The sequence below is a fragment of the Podarcis gaigeae genome (assembly GCF_964106915.1).
Source record: "Podarcis gaigeae genome assembly, chromosome: 1".
Lineage (NCBI taxonomy): Eukaryota > Metazoa > Chordata > Lepidosauria > Squamata > Lacertidae > Podarcis > Podarcis gaigeae.
Window position 1 is genome coordinate 102,633,664 of NC_139678.1, and position 26,420 is coordinate 102,660,083.

General features: G+C 41.5%; 1 protein-coding gene across 5 annotated transcripts in view; it reads left to right on the forward strand.

Annotated features, from left to right (window-relative positions):
- Positions 1 to 26,211, forward strand: part of LYPD6B (LY6/PLAUR domain containing 6B) — a 60,657-nt gene extending 34,446 nt beyond the window's left edge. For 3 of the 5 annotated variants that reach the window (XM_083715375.1, XM_083715376.1, XM_083715378.1), the window contains 5 exons: positions 19,186 to 19,286; positions 19,904 to 20,055; positions 20,936 to 21,034; positions 21,960 to 22,090; positions 24,276 to 26,211. In XM_083715375.1, the coding sequence (XP_083571501.1) occupies positions 19,941 to 20,055; positions 20,936 to 21,034; positions 21,960 to 22,090; positions 24,276 to 24,440 (510 nt within the window). In that variant the 5' untranslated portion in view covers positions 19,186 to 19,286; positions 19,904 to 19,940 and the 3' untranslated portion in view covers positions 24,441 to 26,211. Of the gene's footprint in view, positions 1 to 16,444; positions 16,464 to 19,185; positions 19,291 to 19,903; positions 20,056 to 20,935; positions 21,035 to 21,959; positions 22,091 to 24,275 lie in introns of those variants that run through there. The other 2 variants (XM_083715379.1, XM_083715377.1) reach the window with 2 other exon arrangements.
- The last annotated feature ends 209 nt before the right edge of the window (positions 26,212 to 26,420 follow it).

The following is a 26,420-nucleotide window of genomic DNA, read 5'->3' on the forward strand; positions in this document are numbered from 1 at the left end:
GCCATTAGTCCCCAGTTGAAAATAAAGCAGTGGCCAATGTGTGAGAGTGGCAGGGTATATACTTTATTCACCCTGGTATTCTTTAAAGGCTGTATCAAAGTGTATCACTGGTCTGGCAAATAGCAAGTTCACTTTATGATGAATTGGGAAAGGTACAAGAAAGGATAATTGTGCCGGAGTGCTGTCATGTGGAGAAAGAAAGAGTTGGGCCTCTTGGGGAATTGTAGAATAATGAGGAATTGTGCCCCAGTCATACAACATGGCCGTTGCTGCTTGGCTGTTTCCTAGCAGGGGTGGAATTTGTCAAGATAGCAAAGCCCTCGAAACTTGTGTTCAGCATTTTTCAGAGCAAAGTACTACACTCTTAAGTGGACCATCCTGCCAGCAGGCATGCCTTTGTCAATAAAGATAGCACTAAAAACACACACTGTTGAGTTTTCTATTATCTAGCAAACCCTGAAACACCACGTGGAGCTTTTTTTTTTTTTTAAAAAAAATGCTCCCTGTTAGGCAAACCTTTCAGAACAGTGTTTCAAGAGGAGGTTTCAGAAGGAGCACATGGAAATAATTAAAATAAAAAGGATCACTCTTGCATATAACATTAAAAAAATGAGGAATTCGGCAAACTTCCAACTAATTATTTATTACTGGAGATGCTGATCTTTTTTGGGGGGGCATAGGAAGAGTATAGCTATTATGTTCATGTTTTGATTCAGTGGACATCATCACCATCTGTGTTCAGGAAACTACTGTAAAGACAAGGGTAAGCTAGAAACTGGGTTATAGCAGCAGTCCCTCAAATTAAACCAATAACAAGGCTATGGTATCTGTTTCATCACTCCTAGGGGTCATTTACTCAAAGGTCTACAAGACTTTTCTTAAAAGCCTGATATATATTCAATGCATCATTTCACTTCCCTATCCCTATATACGGGGCTGGTTTGCACATCATGGTGTGCCGTGATTTATAGCTTTCTGTAAAAAAAAAAAAAAAAAAAGCAGTGTGTTAGTGCTGGGAGCAATAAGCCACAATCCTTGGTTTAGCATTGAGTGTGAGAACCAGGGCTCAGTATATGTTTCTCTCCAATATTCCAATAAATGGAAGCCAAGGTTTGTTCTTGGCTTGCCGCTTGTTAGTTTGGGAGAAGCAAACCCTGAGCACTGGTTCACATGTAATACTAAGCCAGATAAGGACTCATTTTTCATCCTGGGAGATAATTGTGTGTGGAAATAAGCAAAGGGCAACATAATTAATTTTTACTTTGCTTAGGTATATTGATTAGTTTGGTTAACCAATCTACTGAGCAGTCTCTTGTACATAAATCAGAGTAGCTCTAGGTATCTAAATGAAGTCATTAACATTTTTAAAAAGGCACCTCTCCCACATACACTCCACAGTAGAACCAGATTTTTCCCATAATTGTTTTTATTACAGCTTTTCTATGATAGAAAGTAAAAAGAAAGAAAGAAAGCACTTGTGATTCTTCATCTTTCAGTTATATAAAAAGAATTATTCAAACATTCATTCCACAGTAACATCCAACTATTCCACTTTTCATAATCCAGTGTTTTCCCAATCTTTAAACCCAAATATTGTGTGTTCATCTTCCTTTTCACACAAAAAAATCCAAAAGGGGCTCCCAATTAATGATATTGATAAATGTCAACAGTAGTTCTAATGGTAGAACCAGACTAATGTTTGGGTCACGTAAGGCCTTGTTCTGTATACACACAGCATGCATGGGAGCATTCCCCCATTGTGCATGGACCCTTGTAATGTGAACCCAGGGAATAAACATGTTAAGTGCCTAAGCAAGCAATTTCTGTGTGATCTGCACCCCTTTCCTATAATAGATGGTTCACACAAATGGGACCTACTCATCCAGGCATTTAAACACCTCATGTTTAAGAGGAGAGGCATAATGTGCACAGGAGCCAAGTATGTATCAGTCTTTATGCCTTGTAATGCTATATGACAGTTGCAGGCATAGGCAAACTCTGGCCCTCCAGATGTTTGGGACTACAATTCCCATCACCCCTAGCTAACCGGACCAGTGGTCAGGGATGATGGGAATTGTAGTCCCAAACATCTGGAGGGCTGGAGTTTGCCTATGCCTGGTTTAAGGGGGAGGGGAGCAGAAGCCCCCATTTCTCTTCTCTAAGTTTTCTTCGGCATGGTTCTGAAGATAGTTTACAAACTGCTTGTCTCAATGGAATGAATGGCGGTTGTTCAGCAGCAGTCTCTTGTGCAGCAGCGGTTTGCACTTCTGGTTTCTCCTGTGGTGCTTTCTGATAACACCAGGAAAGTTGTTGCTGTAGCATTCTCTTGTCTCTTACAAGTGGCCCATCACTGGTACAGAAGGAATGCCTCCTAGACATTCTTCTCCCTCTCTCTTATCAAAGGGAGATACGGGATGAAGACTGCAGGCTGATTAAGGTGCCTCGGAGTGTGGGAGGGATAGTGTGGAAGTATAGCAAACAGTTCCCAAAATTCTTGTCCTTATAATTATTTTGGCTATGTGGCTATGTGTCAAAAGTTATCTGTTACTTGACTATCTTAATACGCTTCTCACTAAACCAAGGCTGTTAATCTACCGTACATGGATTACTTTTACCCCTTCCTGTCTTCAGTAAAACTACAGCGAATTCAGTTTTCTACTCTTATAAAACTTTCTTTGACAAGTGGAAGCAATTTCCACTAAGGCAAAAACACTATTAGATGCAGCTCCTAGAGAGAATTTGCACTGAACACAACAGAGCATTGTGCAAGCCAGGATGGTAGCTTTTCCAGCAGTGAAACCGAAAATCATGTGAAGATGTGCCTTTGTATAGTCAGCTAGTTTCTACATACACTTACATCTGGACAAATAAGAGGCATTATAAGAGTTCAGCGGCACATTCCAACCAACCAAAAATACTCAAGGAGTACAAAGCAGGGCTATTGAGGGCTGTAGCCTAAGGAGAAGGTGGTGGCTTAAGTAGCCTGAGGGCCTGACAGGCAGTGTGCAATTCCACATTTTGCTCTGGAGTGGGCAAGCCATTAGTTTTATTTTGTGATCAACCCATCAGGTATTTTCTACATTATTCTCTGAAGTCTCATGATCAAGTATTTCCATAAAATTCTAAACCTTGAGCTGTGTGCAGCCAACCTAGTGCACACATTTGGACTCCTCGTGTTAATTCTGTGCTCCCTATGGTACCCACTGTTGCTAATCCGATGAGGGATATTTGAACTAATTTCTACCATGAGCTAAGAGGAGTAATAAATGGAAATTCAAACAATGTCTATCTAACTCAGCTTGACAAATTTACCTTTGCTTTGTTTTCAATAGATATCATTTGGCAGGTGGTAAATCTTCTGTACTATGTGCAAAGTTAAACAAGAAACACTGGTTGAAACTGAAATGGCCAGATTGCAGACCTTTGAGTATTGACAGGGAGGGCTGACAGGGTGAATTAAACATCCAGGAAGCATTGTGATATTAGCTAACCTGAGGCAACAAAGAAAAGAAAATATGGATGAATATTCTATGTTGAACTTAATGAACTTAACTTATTATCAAACTAGTTGTTATCTCATTTCCTGGTTTGGAAAATCACTCTTTTGCTCATTGTGATTTAACAATTTGAAATAAATCTTGCTACTGTACTGTGGTCTTCCAGAATGTTTCACTTTTGGCATCTTTGGTGCCCTGGAGCTGTATGTTGCAAGCCAAGGGCTTGAATCTTTGCTTACTAATGGGAGAGCTACTTGTGAATAAGGTGGGAATACATTTTATCACTTTTCTTTCCCAGAAAGACCTCGTGGGGTCAGTCCCGTGGCATGCCTTTCTCAGCTACTTTGTGCTGACATGCTTCCACTGTGGCATGCGGTTGGCTTCCCAAGTAGCTTCTGCTTAGCCTTGAATGGTGAAAGAAGGCATTAGAAGGAGTATATGTTGCAAACAGTTTTATGCCTGTCTGTAAAACGCATATTGGGCATATTAGGGCTAAAGTTAAAACTCAATTAAAATCTGTGGAGCTCTGGAGCTGACTGCGTGGCCTGCCGCTATCTTGACCGGAAGCTACCAGAAGCTAGAACTGATTGCAAAAACTTGGGTCAGTCATGCCAAGAGGAACTGCAAAGAATATTCCCCTCTCCTCCATTACAAGAAGTGCTTATACATAATACATGAACACATATGGAAGACTCTGGAATCTAGACATTTGGTAGTAAGAAAAAAGGGGGTCTAGGTGTGGATAAGAGTTTGAACTGAGGTGGGGGAGGGATCTTAGATTCTAAACAATTGCCTCTGACAGCAAAGGGAGGTAGAATGCTGACATATATATATATTAATACGTATACTAAAGCTTTTTTTTTTCAGTAGAAGACATCTCATGAATTCTGTGTGACAGGTATAATGAGGTGAATCCCTGAAATTCTATCAGTCTTCTTAACTCAACACTTAAGATCTATATTTTTATGATCCACCTCCAGTCTTGCAACTGTAATTTGTGTTAAACTTTTTAGAACAGTGCACTTTTCAATTTTTTAATCCACTCTTGGACCTTATGGTGAAGGGCAGCTAACTAATTCATTAAATAATAGCAGCAAATTTCAATAATTTTTCCATTTTAGTCAAGGTTTTCCAAGAGGTTACAACTACTCAACAGATGAAATATATTTCTTTAACAACTTTGGGTAGTTGGTTACATTGAAACCAATGCTTGACACTCTTCCCAATCTTCCAAGCTGCTTTTGTTACCAAAAATGTCTTGTAGACCTGCACAGTTTGGGTCATAAAAACTTGCATACCCAGCTACTATCTGACTTCATTGCCTATCCTGTCAGGTCTCGGTTTTCAAGTACATGTTACAAAAGCAGTAGAACAGCAGTAAAGCAAGCTTAGTATTTCTCTTGCATTTACATCGTCACCATCACATTAGTGTTCCTGCCACTGGTTATTAATTGTTGAGTTTGTTTTGAGAGTATGGACTGTTATCTGCACGGCTTTATTATGCTCCTAGCTTTATGCTTATCTCTTGTTATCTTTCGTGCAGTGGCTAAAGCAAGCAAACACCTCTGCTCTTAAGAAGCAGAATTGCAAGCCCTTCTTGCAAAATCATTACAAAGCAGTGCTGTGTTCTTCACCTGAACCGACATAATTTAGGGCATTTAACCTCTGACCTGATACTGTGATAACCATACTCTGGGGGAGTGAGCAACTTATCCTTTTATGGTTGCCTGTAGAGAAAAGTGAGTTACGGAACTCACTTGGAATGTGCTTTAGGCATAAATAATACCTGCCCGGGTAACCCTAGATGAACATACAGGATTGGCGCAGATGCAGAATAAGTGTAGTCAGTATTGTCTCCATAATATCAGTGTACTGGAAGAAGCAAAGATCACCAGTGCTGAAGCAATGATTCTTCAACATCAGCTTCGTTGGACTGGTCATGTTGTGCAGATGCCTGATGATCGTCTTCCAAAGCAACTACTCTATTCCGAACTTAAAAATGGAAAGCATAATACCAGTGGTCAACAAAAGAGGCTTAAAGACTGTCTCAAGGCAAATCTAAAAAAATGTAGTATAAACACTGACAACTGGGAAACACTGGCCTGCGAGCGCTCCAGTTGGAGAACAGCCTTTACCAAAGGTGTCATGGACTTTGAAGACACTCAAACTCAGGACACAAGGGAGAAGTGTGCTAAGAGGAAGACATGCTTGGCAAATCCACACCGTGATCAACTCCTGCCTGGAAAACAATGTCCCCACTGTGGAAGGACATGTGGGTCCAGAATTGGCCTCCACAGTCACTTATGGACTCATTGTTAAAACCGTGTTTATGGAAGACAATCTTACTCGGCTACGAGTGATCGCCAAAGAAGAAGGAGGAGGAGAAGAAGAAGAATTGTCTCCATTGGCTGGCAGTGGTTCTCCAGGGTTTCAGGCAGGGAGATGACACAGCAAGCATGAGGCCTGAAATGCTTTTGCTTTTGCTTTACATTTACAAGCTAAAACTGGAAATCTCAACTAAGAGTTCATGGATGCACCTTAAGGATTTAACAAATTGAATGTGGCATAGGTTTTCTTTGTTTTGTTTTTCTACATTGGATGAAGTGGAGTATTATAAAAAGATAACATTGTACTGGGTATAAACTTTTGTATATCTTTGAATAAGTAACAATGCAAATAGAAACAGTTGTTCCTTGGTTCTCAAATGCCTTGGCACTCAAAACAACTTGGAACCCAAACACTGCAAATCCGGAAGTAAGTGTTCTGGTTTGCGAACATTTTTCGGAAGCTGAACATGCTCCGTTTTGAGTGTTACGCTACCGTTTTGAGTGCCACACTTCCGTTTTGAGTGTTACACTGAGGTCTGTCTGATTTTGCTATTTATTTTGTGGTTTTGCTTTTGTGGCTCTTTTTGTTTTGCTTTTGTGACTGTGGAACGCAGTTCACCTACTGATTGATTGTGTGACTGCAGTACATTGTTTATTGCTTTCAATTTATGGATTAATGGTCTCCTTAGGTAGTAAAATTCATGTTAAATTGCTGTTTTAGACGTTGTTTTTAAAAGTTTGGAAGGGATTAATTCATTTTGCATTACTTTCTGTGGGAAAGCACGCCTTGGTTTTGGAATGCTTTGGTTTTGGAACAGACTTCCAGAATGAGTTAAGTTCGAGAACCAAGGTACCACTGTACTTTACCAGAGGAGGTGGAGTCTCGTCCATAAAAGCATATGCCACACTAAATTTGTTATTATTTAAGGTGGCACCAGATTCTTCGTTGCTTTTGCTGCCAGAGATTAGCATAGCTAACAATCTGGAAAGCTTCCAGGTTCAATTTCCACCCTGGTTTCTGTTATTCCCAAAATGACATACTCTTGGGTAGCTAAGTGGTTAAACTCAGTGTCCCCATTGCGTCTTGACCAATGATACAAACAGAACATTTCTCCATAATCAGACCTTTGGCTGATTAACATTCTATGGCTTTTAAAATGTTTTTGTGGGAGGGGAGTTATTAGTTTGTTTTCGTGTTATGTATTTTGTGTTCTCATTTTGTATTTTTGCATGTTGTGAACTACATTGTGCTCTTTGGATGAAGTGTGGTATGCAAATTAAATAAATAATCTAGTTGCAACTAACTCAAGTCCTGTGGTTCTTAATGGGACTAACCTTGGCTAGACTGAAGCCAATAAGACTTGTCTGACAGCATCACAGTGTAAATAGACCATAAGGGCACAGTCATTATGCAGAACGACATCTGCTGGATATTCTTCCTTAGCACAACGGAATATATGTTGGTAGCATTAATGCTGCAGAGTGCAGAGTACCTGGGAGCCAGGAGATTGCTTTATGTGTGTGGCCACTGATTTGTTAGGACAAGCTTTGCTAACTGCATACTTGAGAGCAATTTTAATATGTAAAGAAAAGAGATTTCCTCTCCCCCTCCACCCACAGTGCTATGAGCAAACAAGTACAAATGAAAGAAGAAGGAGCCACGTTTTCTGAGATGGTACTGCTAGTGGTGGTCTTTCCTCAACCTTAAAACTATGGAACATCAAAGAGGCATCCAGCAGCAGTGTCTAAATTGCAGGAAATTATACGTGCCTAATAACCAAGAATTAAATGCTCAGCCTGCTTTAAGTGCTAGTAATTTTACTCTGCTCTTTTTGGGCAAGCCAGCAGGGGTTTAGTATATGACAGGGGCTTGTACAATCGTTTTAGTCTTCTAACAGTTGTCCATGTTGGGAGGGGGGGTTGAAACAATAGGATCACACCCCTCCCAGAGTCTGGCACTTTCCTGTCTCCTTGATTTTACTGGAAGGGTAAAGCATGCACATAAATGTCTCTCACTTCAATAAAAGTGGTGCCAAATTGTGACTGGGGTTTACATGGACGTAAAAAACAAACAAAACTTGCTCTATGCCTGTATTCTATCCTTGACAAACGCTTATGAATCTTGAATTTTCACTCTTGCCACAGTAGTTTCTGTGACTCCATATAAGCCCTGAACTAGATTAGAATGTTGCTTTTTATTGGTGGCATTTGAACGCCATGATTCAGTTCATGATCAATATGTGCACATCAAGAAAAGAAGAATGACGTCCTGATTTCCAAAGGCTATTGTGAACAATTTGGTCTGCAATAAACTTGCTGGCTGCTGTTTTCTTTTCTTTTTCTCTCTTTTTGCTTTTTGGTTGCCAATTGACAATTGCCTGCCACCACCTGGTGTGTAAATCAGGGGCACAGAATTCATCAGGTTACACAGAGATCAAAGGGATCTATTGATTTATGGGCATAATGTAGATTTCCCTTTGTATACCCATATGGTAGTTTCATAGCAAAGGAATTCTTACTGATTTAATCTCTTTTGGGGGTTTGGACGTGGGGCTTTTTATGACTTTCTTTCTAACATATTTTTCAAAGCAGTAGTAATTAAGATGGTTTGTCAGTAGCTCCATTATATACCCCTCCCAGTTTTCAAGAGTGAAAGCTATAACTCACCTGTAAAAATTTGCCTCAGGCTGACAGTTGGCAGAAAAGTTTTTAGGAGCACAGGAGAATTTTGTGAATGGATTATATACACTCTTTCAACACAGCTGCTGTGCAGCTCTGTTGTGTCATCTTTTGTATAAAGCACACCCCAATTTCACCAGATGTGCAGCTTTGGGAGTCTTTACTCATGGTTGCAGACTGGGGTTTAAATTAGTAAAAGGATAGACCTCGGGGCTGTACCAAGACATTTTGGCCCCCCAGGGGTAACTACAAAATGGCACCTCTCTTTCCCTCCGGGGAAGAAGGAGTGAGGATCTGCATTAGGAACAAGGGGGTGGGAAAATAAAGAGCTGCATTGGGATCTGCTGCTTCTGTAGATCCTGCCACTTGTGGCATTTGCCTGACCTTGCCTCATGGGTGGGCCAGCCCTGGCATAGACTTTAGAACAAACTAGCAAAACTATAGACAAAACACTATTTGTAGAGTCTCATTATCTTAGCACAAATCCATGTATGTTATGCTTCTGTCCTGCTGTTCAGTGGGATTAAATGTGCATAAATTTGCAGCCTTAAAAACATGTTAAGCATTCTTAGGTGGTATTCAGCTAACTTCTTGTGCCAGTGCAAGCGGATTCCCCCCCCCCTTGTGTGGCTTTGCACCATCCCCACATCTGGAGAGGGGGGATGGAGAGGGGGAAGGAAGAACAGTCTGTTTTGCAAAAAGAAATTTTTGCAATGGTGGAATGCTAACCTTAGCTTCAGTGCCCCTGTTTTTAAAAAGTATGCTTTAAAAAGGCCACTTCTCATTTATGAGAGGAGCTGACTCATTTCAATGAGATAATTCTTACTTTACATTTTGCGTTCAACACAAGTGCCATGCCATGTCAGATGTGATGTATAATATGTGCGAAAAATAAAATAAAATAAACCTGCACAGTCTTCTTATCTGACACAGCACAATTTTGTACTCTGAAGCAAATCTGGACTTGTTGAAGTGTAATATAAACATCTGTGTAATTGGCAGCTAAGGCTATTGAAGTATTGTCTCAAATCAACATCATAGTGCTGAAGTAGTTTCATGGGATGCCTCAAAGCCCCAAGGAATTTAGTCCGTTTTACTGTATAGAACAGGCTTCCTCAACCTCAGCCCTCCAGATGTTTTGAGACTACAATTCCCATCATCCCTGACCACTAGGCCTGCTAACTAGGGATTATGGGAGTTGTAGGCCAAAAACATCTGGAGGGCCGATGTTGAGCAAGCCTGGTATAGAACACTAAGGAAACCTTTACTCAGCAAAGACACTCAGCATCTCCTCAAGTTTAAGATTAGCAGGACTTGACACCACCATGATATATTGCCTGTCTAGCTTTATTTTCATATTGGCCACAGGACATAACAGAAATACAAAAACCTAATGATGACTGCAAAACTCATATCTTATATAAAGGGATGGAGTTCCATTTTAATGCAAATTTGCATGTCCCAAAACAATGTGCAAACCCGAAACATAGCTATTCTTCAAAATGTGCACTACTCTGAATTTTGCAGTGTGGTTCTCCAACCAAATAACGTGTTCAGTGTGTGCGTATTAGGGGAACATGTGTATAGAAGTGCAGTGGGGGAGGGAATGTTTGTTGCTGTTGTTATTTTCTGCTTATAGATGTTAGTTTATCCTTGTTGTGTCATTTACCTCTGTATACTCATTGCATTACTTATCTGCACTGGATATTAGTTACCTATATACAGCATATGAAAGGTAAATAAAATGGGTTTTCTTAAAAGAATAATAAGAAGAAACCAATGCCTATATTGCTGGAAATAGCATACCAAAACATATATATTACAGGAAAGTGCTTGCAAAAATATGCATATTAGGAGAAATGTGACCTAACATCCTGATAAATTCTTGTGAGGATTTTTTTAAAAAAAATTCAGACTCTCGTGAAAATGTGGGAAACTGAACTTGAGATTGGAAAAATGAGAAACTGAAATTGCAAGATTTGCCCATTCCTACTCATATGCTATCAGGGTGGACAAGAGGTAGGTTAATCAAGATTGTTCCTGGTTATTCATCTATCTTACCTTTTCGTCACTAAGCATTACCTTGTTGAAACCGTCCTAATTTAAGGTTGCTTTTGCTGAAATCAGGGATCAGTTTTTCAAATACCAGTGCTGAATTACTGTGTGCAGAACCACACAGAGCTGGAATTTTAATCGTTTTGAGACACTGTAGTGTCCCCACCTGCTTTTCTCTTCCTTTCCTTTTATGCTCCTGATTTATATCTGAGTGAAAGGTATGCAGGTTGCGGGTAAAAACTCCAGGTACATTTTATTAACATGAGTGTGCAGCATACCACACTGGAGGGAACACCCACCTACACACACACACACACACACATTACCTTGAGGCATCTCTACTTTATTGTTTTCAGGCATGAAGTAAGTGAAGCATGTTGCCCTCTTTTTAGGAAGTTCTTATTAACCGACTTCAGTTGATCTGTTGGTTTAGTTTAGTTTCCCTTTAATCAGATCAATCTTAATGAAGCCTCTGGAGACAGCAGGGCTGAATGAGGCCATACAGTGGAATTGTGACAGAGCAAGAAAAATGAGTGCTTGTGGGGGTACTAGGGGGTGCAACACTGCATGTGAACTACCAAGGACAGGATTGTGAAGAGAACCCTTGCAGAAAATAGTGTGATGTTCAGATGACCTGCCCTTCATACACATCCCATAAAACTTTCTACAAAATCCCACATTCTCTAGCAGCCTCCTCTAACTCGAGGTCGTCACATATTGATGGACTACAACCTGCATCATCCATGATCATTAGCTGTGGTGGCTTGGAATGACGGGGACCCAGTATATGGAGACCCAAGGTTGGGGAAAGGTTGGTCTGCAGGAAGCGTTGATACACATGGGTTGATGCCTGGGTGTGAGTTGCTTTATTTGTAGTTGGATTGGATTAGCTTCAGAGGAAGTACACAATCTGCTGCACTGTTCTTGGAGCTAAACCCAAGCATCCCCCAGTAGACAAGTGTCTTGCCCCTTTCCATCTCCCAATCACTCAACGTATGTGATTGCTTGAAGGAAAGGCACTCTTCCCATACAAGTTGCAGTTTAATAATAAAATTAAACAAGCCTGAAGTCTTAAGCATACCTACTGGATAATTCCATCAAAGTTAACGGGACCTGAATGGATGGGAGTGCCAATGTGAAATACACTGTTGTTTCTTTTTCAGAAAACTTAACGTGGTGGATAGTGCTTGCCCGCCCCAGAAATGTACTTTGCCTCCCCCCTCCTTCAGCACATTTTCTGTCGCCACCACTGACTCTCTTTCCCTGAACCCAAACCACCTGTATCTCTTTCCCTCTGCCTGTCCACCACAGTATATGGGATGAGGTGGCAGAATGGCTTATATCACTTCAAACTTCAGTCGGGGCAATACCAATGCTCCCCCACTTAAATCTCCTTACCAATATAGGGAGAGAGAGAGAGAGAGAGAGGTTGTATCTCAGCCTTCTGTCTTCAGTTCCAGGCCAGAGCCTCTTCTTCCATTGATCTGCTCCTTGGAAGGTGCAGGTAGGAGAGAAGACATTGCACTTAGCAAGGGAGAGGGGAGGGACTTCTCTGTCATTTCCTGCTTTTTTAAGCAGGTCACTGCCTTTTTACATAATCCTGTTGCTAGTCAAGAGATGCAGGATGCTGAACCCCTCATTTTGGGAGCCCTTCTTAGCCCTTGGTCCCTGTTATTTCACAAAGCATCGTCGTCATCATTTATTAAATTTACATACTGCCCTTCATCAAGAGACCACAGGTTGCTTTACAGTTGTAATCATGCTTTACAACACCATGTTAAGATTTACTCTTTCTTTACCATCGGTGTTGAACTGGTCTTCTGTTAGCAGAGAGCAGGAGCGCGTTCTGGTAAGGACACGTTCAATGGCTCTCCCAGTGGGAAAGTGTGCAGTCAGAAAGGGAACATTCAGACACATGCAGGGGAATGCTGCCTCTGTGGGTTGCAGTGCTGAAGTCCTGAGAGGTATAGTGAGCTCATTGCAAATGCTGCCCTGCAGTCCTTTACCAGCAGTCTGTGTTCCTTTGAAGCTGGGGATCAGACTGGACTTTCAGTTAAGTGTAAGTACAAACATGCCTAACCCAAACGAGGCTCTGCTGTAGTGCAGACAAGCGAGTGATACTTTAAAAAGAAGTGAACTTGAACTGCAGCTGTTTATACACATTCCTCCCTCCCCCTTTGCGTCACCAATGTCTGAAGAATGAGCTGTTAATGAAACGTCAGGGTTCAGTTCAATTCAGAGATGCATGGCATGTTGGTTATAGACAGGGAGATTGCCATATTTTATTGGACATAACCACAGTTGTCACATATTAGACGCCTCCCCCACAACCCTGTTTTGTTGCAAAAGGAGAAACCAGAGGCAGTAAAAAAAGGGAACAAGCTTGAAGAAAGTAAAGCAAGGGAGAGAGGACAGCAGTGGAATGAGAGAGAACAAAGACGCCTTTCTGAAGCACAGGTGTGCCACCTAAAATGGTAAAGAAAGCAGGGGAGAAGACTTGCATTCACTTGTTATCCACACATAAAGTGGTTTTATCCTGCTTAGGAAAACAAAATCCCCTGTCAATCATTCAACCCTTCATTTAAATTTTAATCTGGTTTAATATGAACCAAAAATTCAAAATCTTGGTTCAAGTACTTACATTCCCCCTTGCTCTCTCAGTCATACATAAGGTGTGTAATGTATGGGATCTAATTTGGCATATAGCAGGGATGGGAAATGTCCAGCCCATAGAGGCAGCACCCCCATTTGACCACACCCACCGGCCCTACATCTGACGTCAGGTATGGGGAAGGAAAGATGTGGCTGCGACAAAGGGGCTTTGTAGGCACTGTCAACCAGCTGGTTGGCAGCAATTGCAAAGCCCTGTGTACAGCGCTTTGCCAGTGCCAACAATCAGCTGATTGGTGGGGCTTACACAACTGGGGTGGGGGAGATAAGGATGTAGGAAGGATGGAAAATTTGTGGCCCTCCAGATATTTTTGGATCCCCAACTCCTATCATCCTTGACCATTGTTCAGGCAACATCTAGAGGAACCCAAGTTCTCCACCCATGACATAAATGTTCTGATGCTGAAACAGTACATAGAAACAAAACATACAGCAATAGAAAAGCTTGATTTTGGGTAAGCTCAGTGTACCGAAACTGTACATGGGTTCCACTTCTGTTCAGTTTATATTATTTATATTTAATGGAGCAGGATGTCACGCATAAAGTTTTGTGCCAGAATAAATAAATTAATCTCTAAGGTAAGGTAAAGTAAAGGTAAAGGGACACCTGACCATTAGGTCCAGTCGTGACCAACTCTGGGGTTGTGGCGCTCATCTCACTTTACTGGCCGAGGGAGCCGGCATACAGCTTCCAGGTCATGTGGCCAGCATGACTAAGCTGCTTGTGGTGAACCAGAGTAGCGCACGGAAACGCCGTTTACCTTCCCACCGGAGCAGTGCCTATTTAGCTACTTGCACTTTGACGTGCTTTCGAACTACTATGTTGGCAGGAGCAGGGACCGAGCAACAGGAGCTCACCCGGTCACGGGGATTCGAACCACCGACCTTTTGATCAGCAAGTCCTAGGCTCTGTGGTTTAACCCACAGCGCCACCCGCGTCCCTGCTGAAACAGTACATAGAAACAAAACATACAGCTTTAGAAAGGCTTGATTTTGGGTAAGCTCAGTGTACTGAAACTGTACATGGGTTCCACTTCTGTTCAGTTTATATTATTTATATTTAATGGAGCAGGACGTCACTTGTAAAGTTTCGTGCCAGAATAAATAAATTAATCTTTGAGGTACCACACTACTATTTATCTTCCCCTTTAAAGAAAAAAGGTGGGATGTATATTGCATTAGGTAATGATAAAGAGATTGCGTTTCATTAAAAACAAAACCTACACGTTGAAATACTACATTCCAACACATTAACACCAGTTGCTTCTGTTTTATGCTCTTATCAGTCTTTTACAAGACTTAAACAAGACCGTAGTTTTTCACAGTTGGTGACTCCATTTAGGTTTTTAATTACAAGTAGCAGCTGAAATGGCTTGGATTGTTACAATTTTCAGTTGCAAAAAAAGATAGCTTCCAGGAACAACTGGTAAAAAACAAACCCTAAACAGTGCATTTGTTCAGTTCGCATTGTAGTAGCAGATACTTTCACAGGCTGCTGCACACCATTTGCCGTGCAAAAACAATTTGATTAATGAAGTCGTGGATGGTGGGCAGAAATCTCTGGAAATATCCAGGCTGGTTCCCTTTGGGGTAGTGGCAGTGTAAATGTTTGAGATACAGAGACTTTATTGACCGAAGGATTTATTAACTCGGCTGGCTTTTAATATGTAACCTGGGGTGGGCAGATTTAAATTAAGAACTCGGTGTGTAGAGGAAAAATAGCTATACATTCCACATTTAGAGTATTTAGGTTGGAGGGCAGAAAAATTCTGATAAAAATAGACAATTCCAAAATTGAGTAATTACAACATCACCTGGGTGTACACACACGGGGGAGGGGTTTAATCATTGAGCTCTCCAGATTTCTGTGCCTAGCTTTTGTTTTATTTTTAAAAATGAAGAAGAGAAAGAATATTACATCCAAAGTTTGGTCAAATTTAGGCAATTCTCTTTCAGAGGGGTTCTCAAACTGTGGCTGCAACAGGCAGAAAAATCATTTAGTGGTCCCACCAAGGCTCTCAGCATTTTTCAAGTGGTCCATTTGAGGGGCTGAGGAGAGTTTTGAGAATCACTTCTCTGATAGTAAACCCAGACAGTCAAGCAGTAGTGAGTCTGGAAACGAAATGGGCGCACTCAAAAATGAGTCAGTGGTTTCCACATACTCGGGGGACACCCTAAGTGTGTTGATGTATGCAAGTTTGTAAATCAACAGAAAAAATATATACAGTGGTACCTCGGGTTAAGTACTTAACTTGTTCCGGAGATCCGTTCTTAACCTGAAACTGTTCTTAACCTGAAGCACCACTTTAGCTAATGGGGCCTCCTGCTGCTGCTGCACCACCGGAGCACAATTTCTGTTCTCATCCTAAAGCAAAGTTCTTAACCCAGGGTACTATTTCTGGGTTAGCGGAGTCTGTAACCTGAAGCATCTGTAACCTGAAGCGTATGCAAACGGAGGTACTACTGTGTGAAGAAACTCTAAGCAACCAAGCAAGGACCCATGGGATTCCAGGATATACAAAATGTTAAGACATTAGTCTGAGAAGGAGGGAAGGAGATAACAAGATGGAGGCAGAGAAGAGAGAATAGGCTTGTTCAGGCCAGTGGCACCTTATAATAAGCATCCCAAATGAGGGATTGGGATTGCAGGAAAACATGCCATGAGTTAGTTAGTTAGTTAGTTAGTTAGTTAGTTAGTTAGTTTTTAAACTGTACAGGGATTTTTCAGAGTGGAGAATATCTATGCTGGCTGGGGCTGTTGAGAATTACTCCAAATTCTCAGCAGGTAGCAGGTAGGCGAAGGCTGGTCTTAGCTTGCATTGTTTGTTTTCCTCATAGTGGCTCATACTGAAGCAACAAGGTCTAGAGTGAAATGTTTGTTTGGTGGTGCAGGTGCAGTTTTGTGTTTTAAGGTGAGTGTTGGCTGTCAGAAGCTTGCTCCCATAAAAGCTGGTTGCTTTTCTGCGACAGATAAGCCCTGCATTGAAGGGTATCAGTGCCCCACCCTCACAGAGCAAACATTAAGTGAGCTATTCAGAAATAAAGCTTTGTCTATATTACCACTTAATTCAGCTCCAGCACACTTGCACCACTGTTGGTGGAAGCTGAGTACACATGACACTAGCCACAATCCATAGGAAACCAGTTCAGGCAATCATTGCGCATGTGCAGATTACAGCGCATGTGCAGATTACAGCTTCAGTGAACTGGAGTTTGGTGCGCTGAAACAAATAAGGTAATGGGCATTGGTGAAGTGACTTAAAATGTAGCAGTGGAAAACGACTTTGCTGGACTCCAAGCTGCTAATGTGTACATACCCTATATCATGGCCCAAGATTCTTTGGCTAGTTTGGTGTTTGAAGAGTACAGAACAAGATACTTAAAGAGAGAACAGAAACAATAGTTTCAAGGACTGGGAGAAACAAAGTTCTCTGTGTTGCAACACTGTGTATGGTCAAAGCTTTAGAATACAGTGGACCCTCTAGTTACGTACCGCTCTGGATATGTAACTTTTGGATTACGAACACAGCAAACCCGGAAGTGTATACTTCTGAATTTTGCTGCGTGCCTCTGCCTACGAACGTTTCGGATTGCGGACGGACCCCCGGAATGAATTTAATTTGTATCCGGAGGGTCCACTGTACAATCATACCTCGGTCTAAGAACAGTCCTGTTAATGAACGATTCGGGCAACGTACTCCGCAAAACTGGAAGTAGGTGTCCTGGCTAGTGAGCTTTGCCCTGGAAGATGAACGGAAGACAAACCAGCACTGGCAATGGGAAGCCTCATTGGGGAAAGCGTGCCTCAGTTTAAGAACGCTTTCAGTGTAAGAATGGACTTCTGGAACGAATTAAGTTCGTAAACGGAGGTACCACTGTATTTCAAGGATGAGTCTACTCTTGTTACCACTCTTCAGTTGTGCATCAGGCATAAATAGTTGTCAACTCAAATGGAAATAAAGCAAAAATAATGCATGGTTCTAAGCAGACAAGATTGAAGATAATATTTTTAAAAAACGGTGTGTGCCTCCTTATACTGGTCTGCAGCAAACATAGGAACCAAGTCCTAGGGGCCAAGGGGGCTTCGGCCCCCACAATAAAATATTTAAGGGGGCTGAGCCCCCACAAAGTTGATGGGCAGTCCTCTTAAAGTGGTATGTGGGCACTGCATCATGTGATCGACTATGCGTGGCAGGGCTTACCTTGGGCCCCCACAATATTTTATTCAAGTTGGCACCCCTGGCAGCAAGGAAAATCAGCATCCTTTGGGGGGCGGGAGCACTTTCTACTTGGTATTGGTGGCTGGAATTATTCTAGAGCTATAACATAATAACTTTGCTAACAAATTGGACTTGTTTTTGTGTGACAGTATATTCTCTGGGCATGTTTGCACGTCACAGTAAGTCAGCATTGCTTCCATGGGGCAGGATTCAACTAATATGTCCTGTCAGCAGAAGCCCTGTGCAATGACTTTTTCTTGTGCAATGGGGCTTTCCCCCATCTCCTCCCCCTGTGCCCACCGACATTGGCTTGGGGGTAGATCAGAAGAACCCATGGAAAAGCGCATGGTGGTGGGGAGAAGAGGAGGCATCATTCTGTGTGGCAAGCCAAAATGCTTGCACTGATAGAATGATTAGTGCAACATTGAATTCCTCTCATGATTTATCAGGAATAAGCAGATAGATTCTACTGTGCTCTTCCCTTATCATGCACAGGGAAAGGCAAAGCAAGAAACCAAAGTCTGAGATTTTCAGACCCAAGTTCATTGTTTGCTTCTTCTTAAGTAGCCAGGAATCTTTAGTCAACAAACCATGCTTTTATGGCTAGTAATTCTGGTTTGCCAGGGAGCAACAGCACACAATCCATGACATCTCAAGAAGCCAAGTTTAGTATCAATTTCCTGATTTATTTGTCTCACGTGCACCAGGGAAGGAGGAGCTCAGCAGGAGCAATTAACCAGCACGCAGCTAGTTTCCAATAAACCGTGGTATGTTAGAAACCCTGAAGTATGGGCATGGCCTGGTGTGTTGGGATGTTCGTATGGGTATTGTTTCATTCATTTGGTGACCAGATGGAGATAAACGTATCATACACAAGAATGTGTGTGTCCTAGGAAGAATTGGGGATTAATTTGGCCTGCTAAACATGGAACATTCTTCTGGAAATAATCTATGATAAACTGTAATACCCAGTCACCTTCACATGTTTGCAATGGCCATTGGTTATTAGCCAATGAAACCTGACTTAACTTGTGCACGTTGAGTGAGAGAAGAAGCACAGGCTGGTTCCCAGCACTTTAACTGGCTGCAGTTCAGATCCCAGGGTCCAAAAAGGGGTTTGGAAACTCTGCTGATCTCATCTTATCTTATGCCATCTAGTGGTGATTCTGAATAGCAGTCGTATACAGTCCACTAATATCTGACACGTCCATGTTGTGTTTGGGCAATATTCAGAAGTGCCAACAATGTTCCTGCATGACAACATTAACTGTGTGCATGCTTGTAAGCTTTGACACATGTGCATTCTGTTGTAAATCGTGTCATTCATGGCAAAATACTTTGTGATATTGATGATACATTTTGTGGAAGGACTGTAGTTCAACTTCCAGCATTTCCAGGGAGAGATGGACAAGAGTCCTGTCTGAAACTCAGGACAGCCTCTGTCAGACAGTGTTACTGAGTTCAATGCACCAGTGGCCTGACCCACAGCTTTCTATGTCGCATATTAATATTTTCACCAAACCTTTGGATTAAATCCATCCTCGGTTTGAATGTATGACTGCACTTATTAAGTTCTTTTGTCCTTTATGTAACCAGTATCAAATCCCCCCTCCCATTTCGGTAAATGAGTCTTTGTGACTTGGAAAAGTTCTTTAATGTTTATCCATGAAGACTTTTTCTTTAAATGTGACCTTTAGAGGGAGAAATCACACTGAATGCTTTTTTATTTCTCATTAGCATCTGCAGATCTGCGTGTGGAATTCTGATACCTTCGAACTGAGCATTGATACTTGCTGATTTGATGGCATTGTGCAAGATGAGAGATGCAAAATAGGCAAGTAGGTAATTCTATTGGAGCAACTACTTTTTGAATATGCATGCTACCTGTTAAAGATAGATAGGCATTAATTAAGAAATTTAAAATGCATGCAGTAATGACGATGTGTGAGCTTGTTTTGCATTCAGCAGAAAATGGACAGCCTAGAAATCATAGTGTTGTAAATTCTGACCAGAGTCTTGAAAGCCCTCTTTAAAAAAATAAACCCAAGGCCTGTATGCTTCTGCAGTTCAGATTCCCAGTGGCCACTGCAACCTGCACTCATCTTTCTTTCTAAAAAAGCTTCATTTTATCCTTTCAAGCTTGTTAATGGATTTTCTCCCCTAACCTCCTCTGCTCTATCACAACCGCTGCACTTATGAATGGCCTTTTGCTGTAACATGTAGCAGTGCTGTGATGTACATTACAACCAGGCCAGCAGAAGGCAGTGCCAGCTTAGCTTTGTGGAGCTGATGTCACCTTTAATTCATGTATGCCCCCTAGGCCATTGCTGGGACTAAAAGTGCTGGCAGAGGTGGATGTAAGTAACGTATTGTACAGAGTGTGCCAGACATAAAATCAGTTCTCAGGCTTTTTATTTTGGTAATGATACATTGTTTCTCCCCTTCTTCCTCTCAGATATAAGAACCTTATGCTTTGATGTGCAACAAGCAGCATGCCGTTTCTCTATCAAATGTTGGCTGCAGCTTTTGTTCAGCTCTTCATAGTCTCCAATAGTTGGATTCTAGCCAAGAACATCAACTTCCATAATGTGAGACTTCCAGTAGACCGTAAGTAGCCAGTTACAGTTATGTTACAGTTTTGTTGGCTATGCCAGTGCATATGCTTTCAACTCTTTGGGCATTTTCTATTTGAAATGCCTTCTATCATCATCATCATCATCATCCTGAATTCACAATGCATTTCTAATAGACCTAAAAGCTAAACATCAGTTTGATTGTCTCTGGTAGTTGTTAATTTTTTGGTTGAACCCTTGATTAAAGCACACCTGCATGTTCCTCTTTTTATTACTTTTGCTACATCTTTCTCCTACTGTTGTTTAGGACACATACTGCTGAGATTTTGCATCTGTAATTGAACATAGCAGTTTTCCATGTGTTGCCTTGCTCTTTGGATGTTGTATCACAAGAAACCAGGGGCTGGATGGGCTCCTCGTTTAAAGTCTGTCTGTGCCACTGTATTGTAGTTAGTGCTGATCTGTTTTATTTAATCTGGTGCAGTGGGTACCCCACAATGGGCTATGCTGCCACCGAGGGCTCTTGAGATGAAGAATAAAATCAAGAAAGCATCCAAAAGACAAAATCCACTTTGAGTATCTTTGTTGGGTGTGAGAGACAGGATATAAATGATTAATGGTTGCATGCAGAGAAAACTGAGCAAAACTCCACTGATGCAATGGGGCTTTCCTAGCTCCTCCCCGCATGGCAGCCCCCTGCACACACCTGAAACCCACTCTTAAATCAATAGGCCCATAGTGAGTATACTTAGGATTGTGATGCAATTCAACAAGGCTCATTGCTGTTTGGTTCCCCTCTCTCCGGAACCTAACTGGGGAAGAACTGAATTTGGGGTTATGACATTTGGACATTTGGGATTCTGAAACGATTTACTTCTTTTCATTTCTTTATTTTTATTTTTTTAATTTCAAAGCTACTCCATTTCCAAGCAGCTTCAAGTGTTTTACATGTGACAATGTGGTTGACAATTACAACTGTAACAGATGGGCTGAAGACAAATGGTGTCCTCAGAGTAAGTACATGGGGAACAGTAAGATATTTAATGCTTTTTGTTCTGGCTTTTGCATCTGAACACACCATATTTTAGATATCAAAGTGGCTAAGAAGGTATTTAACACTATTGGCTTTAGAGTACACTGCCTTACTTGCCATGCTTCTTATTTGTCACAGAGCCAATCACATGTATATCTGACTTTGGTGTCCTTCATACGGCTTATCAGTAACTTCATTTTATGTTGTTGCTGTAAGGCTCTTTCCCATAGGACTGTTTCCATCCGCAGCTTGTCATCCACTGCACAGAAAGCACCCACAAGACCGAACCCACCAATGGGATGCCAAGACTTTAACATGTCACAAATCAGCAGTTCCTCTGTAATATATGAAGGGCACCTTTGGAACATGTTATTGGAAAACAAAATGGTGACTTGGTAGTGGAAAGGTGGTGGTCACTCCTTTAGTTTTTGTCTAGGTAACACCCACACCCCCAATCTCTATGTGTGCTGCAGATTGCATTTAGATGCAAGCAGTGCTGTCTTGCCTTTTGTGGGGGAAAATGTGCTGGTCAAAGGAATGGGTGCAGGGTGGGTTGTGCTAGTATCCTGGCCACCTCCTCCAGTACCTTGGGAAAACCTGCACCCAGTGGAATGCAGGAGCGTAAGTTAATATGTAGGGATTTCCCATCTAAGGAAGAACAGGACCAGAAAGTGTATGGCCCAAGTTCAGAGCCAATAGAACAAACTTTTAAAATATTCTGAAGCAAGGAGAGATGTGTATGTGGTCAAACCAGGTGATGCAGGGCAGTGGGGGCAGAAAAAGAATGCCTTATTTATGAAAAACTCCAGACATCTTGAGTTCTGGTCAGAAAGTCCAGACTCTGATTTGAATCTCACTGCATCAACTCTCTTACTGATTTTCTCTTCTTCCTTTTGGTTGCTTAGACACAGAGTACTGCTTGACAGTCCATCACTTCACCAGTCATGGAAGGAGCACCTCTGTCACTAAAAAATGTGCTACCAGAGAAGAGTGCCGTTTTGTTGGATGTCGCCACCACAGGGAAACTAGTCACACTGTGAGCATTGCCTTTTTGTGTACAGGAAAGTACTTTAGAACATGGTGCCCTCTCTGTCCTCCACACCCAAGGCATAAATTAGGCAATCATTACACTCAGAAGACAACAGTAATGCCTGCATTGGTGATGATGGTGATGATGTACAGTGGTACCTCTGGATGCAAATGGGATCCGTTCTGGAACCCCGTTTGCATCCTGAAGTGAACGCAACCCGCGTCTGCACATGCGTGGGTCACGATTTGCTGCTTCTGCGCATGCGCATGATGTCATTTTGAGCGTCTGCGCATGTGCGAGCAGCAAAACCCAGAAGTAACACGCTCTGTTACTTCTGGGTCACTGCGGAGCACAACCCAAAAGGCTTAACCTGAAGTGACTGCAACCCAAGGTATGACTGTATTAAGTTTCTATACCGCCCTTCGTCCAAGGATCATAGGGCAGTTTACAACACAAAAACACACAACATAGTAACAAACAAAAAGAGTACCCTCCCCAGTTTAAAAGGCCATGGTGTATATTATTAATTATTAAATTTATTTTAGTCACTCACCAGGAGCAGCTTATTATGCACATATTAGCGTTCCAGAAGAAGCTGATTACATTGCACAGAACATACAAATAATTTTTGCTTGGTTCGTGTTTGTTTATGTAGGTTGCAGAACATCAGTCAACTTTACCTAGAATTTTGTTTTTTTTTTAATTTTTAAAGGACACAATCCTGTCCTAGAGGCTGGAAAAAGCAAGGTTTCCTTGGCCCTTGTGTTCTTGCTGACAGCCGAGGTCCCAGACTGTCAGACATCTGTGATCAGGCTGCTAAGGGAATATCTTGTATGTGGGTTAATACATTTTGACCTAGATATTGCAAGCATGTAGTAGACAAAATGATGGGTGTTTATATGTAGCTGAATCACTGACTGAGGTCTTCACTATTGGGAATTGGTGTGGCCTATTGACAGAAGTCCCATGCTTGGACATTGGCCGAAGTATCAGCTCAGTTACAGAACTCACTGGGTGCTTTTGGCATCTCATTCAGGCTGAATCTCAGTCTCACAACCATAAAATGGGGACAATGGGCATTATTCTCACAGAGCTGATGTAGAGGAGAAAAACCATGATAATTATGAAACAGGGGGAAGCCAGAACATTCCACAATGCTGGCCACAGATGAAGGACGTTTCCTTTGCACTCACATGGTTTACCATTCTGTTGCTGGCAATGGGAATCTGCAAGTGTACATTCTTCTAGGTTGCACATTACATGTCAAAAGCATTACATAAATTATTAACCTTCCGTTTAAAAGCACACATTTAGCAGGGATTCAGCCCTTTATTATGCATTTAACAGTTACATAAAAATGTCAAGTTTCCGTTAATTAATTATGGTAAAGAAACTGCTGCCATATGAGGCTGTGACATTTAGGTTGCTTCCACTGTAATTAGCTATTTTCTCAGGAATTACTGTTGTTCGTTCACTCATTTCTTACAGAGGATCCAGACAATGCCATTGCCAAATTGTTATATCCCAGGAGTCCCCGTCCCTCCCCGCTGGGCTCGATTTGTGGCATTTGTTTTCTATTTCTTGCTGCATGACACAAATGCAACGTAGACAGGCAAAGCATTGCTGGGCATTGCAACTTTTACTTCTGTAGAAACATTGCGGCTGCTGTTTCTCCGCTTTCAGTTCAGTTGAAGGATAATAATGAACTGCCATTTAGCTCCTGTTCTGTTCAAGAGCAGTGGGTTCCTTTCTGCCTCCTTGACACAGAGGCAGAGACAGTACATTTGGGTAACATAGTGCCATATTACTGCTCTGTGGAACTTCCTTTCCAGTTAAGTGTAAGGAACTTGGTGTGGAAGCAACTTTAATTGTTATCAAATGAATGATTTTAAAAACTTTTAATTTTAAACAAATCTTTCCAATAAATCAGGAAACAGATCGCTTGCTTATTTGTAATGCAGGTACTTGCGAAACAAAACACCAACCCACAGATGCCAGGTACCACCATAAAAGAGGCATCCCTCTACCATAGTGTATTGATGGGATGCCTTTTCTTAAGTTGAGCCTATTATAGCAAAACAAAAAATGCTCCTTCAGAATGTTTATTTTTCTTCACTTGCCACTTTTTGCAGATTTAATTCATTGATTAATTAAATTAAAAAAATCATATGTTGTCTTTTAAAACTTACAGGAATGCACCTCTTGCTGTGAAGGGATGATCTGCAATGTAGACATACCAACAAATCATACTAATGCAGTATTTGCAGTTGTCCATGCTCGGAGGACGTCGGGCAGCAGCGGACAGGCTGCTAGTATCCTGTTGCTGGTTTCAATCACCGCCATTTTTGTTTTGTGACATGACTCTTTCTGTCAAGCAGACTTAACTTGTCACTTGGAGCTATATGAAGACCGTCTCTCAGATGGTGACCAGTGCTACTTTTCTAGAAAAAGAGGTGCCAGAACTCACCTTGAATGCCTCCCTCGTCCTCTTATAAGGGCAATGGCACCCACATGAGATGGTAACAAAGAAGAAGAATCCTCTGACATCTACTAAACAAAGAAAAAATATAGAATGGTGCTGTGTTCTGTTGTTTTTGAAGAGTGCTGCTTTTACGGTGAAGACACCAGCAGATGCTTGTTCAAAGTATTAAAAAGACCAAACACGATGACCAAATGTTGTATTGACTTGGCTAGTTACTGGAATTCTAGTAAGTGGAAGAGTTTCTGGTTAATAGGAGAATTTATACATTTTGCATATTATCTTAATAAGGAATTGTTGATGCTTAACGGATGCTTAAGGAATGCTTAACGGAGGTTAAGCATTGAACCCTCATGTCTATTTCACTCCCTAATATCACTTTTAAGAATAAATAGTCAATTTGATGAAGATGAGTCTTTAAAACGGATGGAACAGTGTGGCATCTGCTAAAACATCCTATTTATTGGGACATCAAGCCATACCACAGCAATAAAATGTGAATTACATGGTTTTTCTCTTGCTACATCAGTTCTTCAATAATAAACTATGGAAAATTCATGGAGGAATCTATGTAATTACAGAAAGGTATCAGTGCTCAATACAAACGTCTCTGTGTGAGGCAGGAAAAGACTCTTGTCCGAAATCTCAGAGAGCAGTTGCTGATCAGTGTAGACAGTTACTGAGCTAGATGGACCAAGGTCTGACTCAGTTTACTAGGTTTCTTCTTGCAACTATGGTTTGGAAATTCAGATATCATAGTCGGCACAAACCTTGGTTTTACAAGCCTATTTCTAATTATAGTTTGCTAACTAATTACAACCCATGGCATCTCTAATTTTCTTTCGTGGATCAGTGTCTTTCACCATGATGCCTGAATTATAAAGTGGGGTGTTTTTCGGGTGGGGACAGGTGCCTGAGTCTAAGGCAGTGTGTGGAAATTCTGGACCCCTTCACAGCCCAGAAAAAAGCACCTAAAGCCTTTAGTTTAGATCCTGCCACTAGTTCAGCACAATAGTCAAGAAGAAGACAAAGGGGAAACTCTAGTGTATGCGTGGAAACAGTTTGCATATGGCCAATGAACCCACACTAGATGGAGGCCACCAGTATCCATTAGCATTACAAATAGTGTATGAATTACTTGGAAACCTATACAGCTCGTGAGAAAGCGTTTAATACACCTGAAATTTTGTAGCTTAGCAAAACCTGTTGTGCTCTTCCCCCTACCCCCAATTGTTTTCAATGTGTGTAACTTGTCTGGATTTTGTTCATCATGACCTTACAGAAAATAATTAGCAATATTATACAGTGGAAACCAAACAAAACCCCGAGGTCCTGTAGGTCATTCCTCATCAGTGCACAATAGTTTCCTCTTGTAAAATTTGCCTTCGTGGTTCCCCCCCCTTCTCCTTTTGGAGGGGGCGGCTTTATTCAGTCACCCTGTGGATTTTGAATGTGTTCTTAGCGGCCATCCAATATCTATAGGCAGATGAAATGTTGCAGTTAGGAATCCAGCCTTCAAATCCCTGCTCAGCTACTGACTTGCAGGCAGGTCAGTTTGTGGGAACATCCTTTCCCTACATAACAAATACATCCTACCTCACAGGGTTGTTGTGAGGATGAGAAAAATAAAGACATGATTTGGTCTTTCTTGGAATGAATTCTTTTACACGTGGAGATCTTTGCATGTATAAGGGGATTCTTCCCTCCCCTGTACCAAAAACTGCACAGATGTGCAGGTCTGCATGTATACCTTGGTGTTCTCAGGGAGGGGCTAGATCACACCCCACACCCCCGGGTATTAAATGTATTGTACATATGATGACAAAATACTGCAACTTGGAACGATCATGTCTAGAT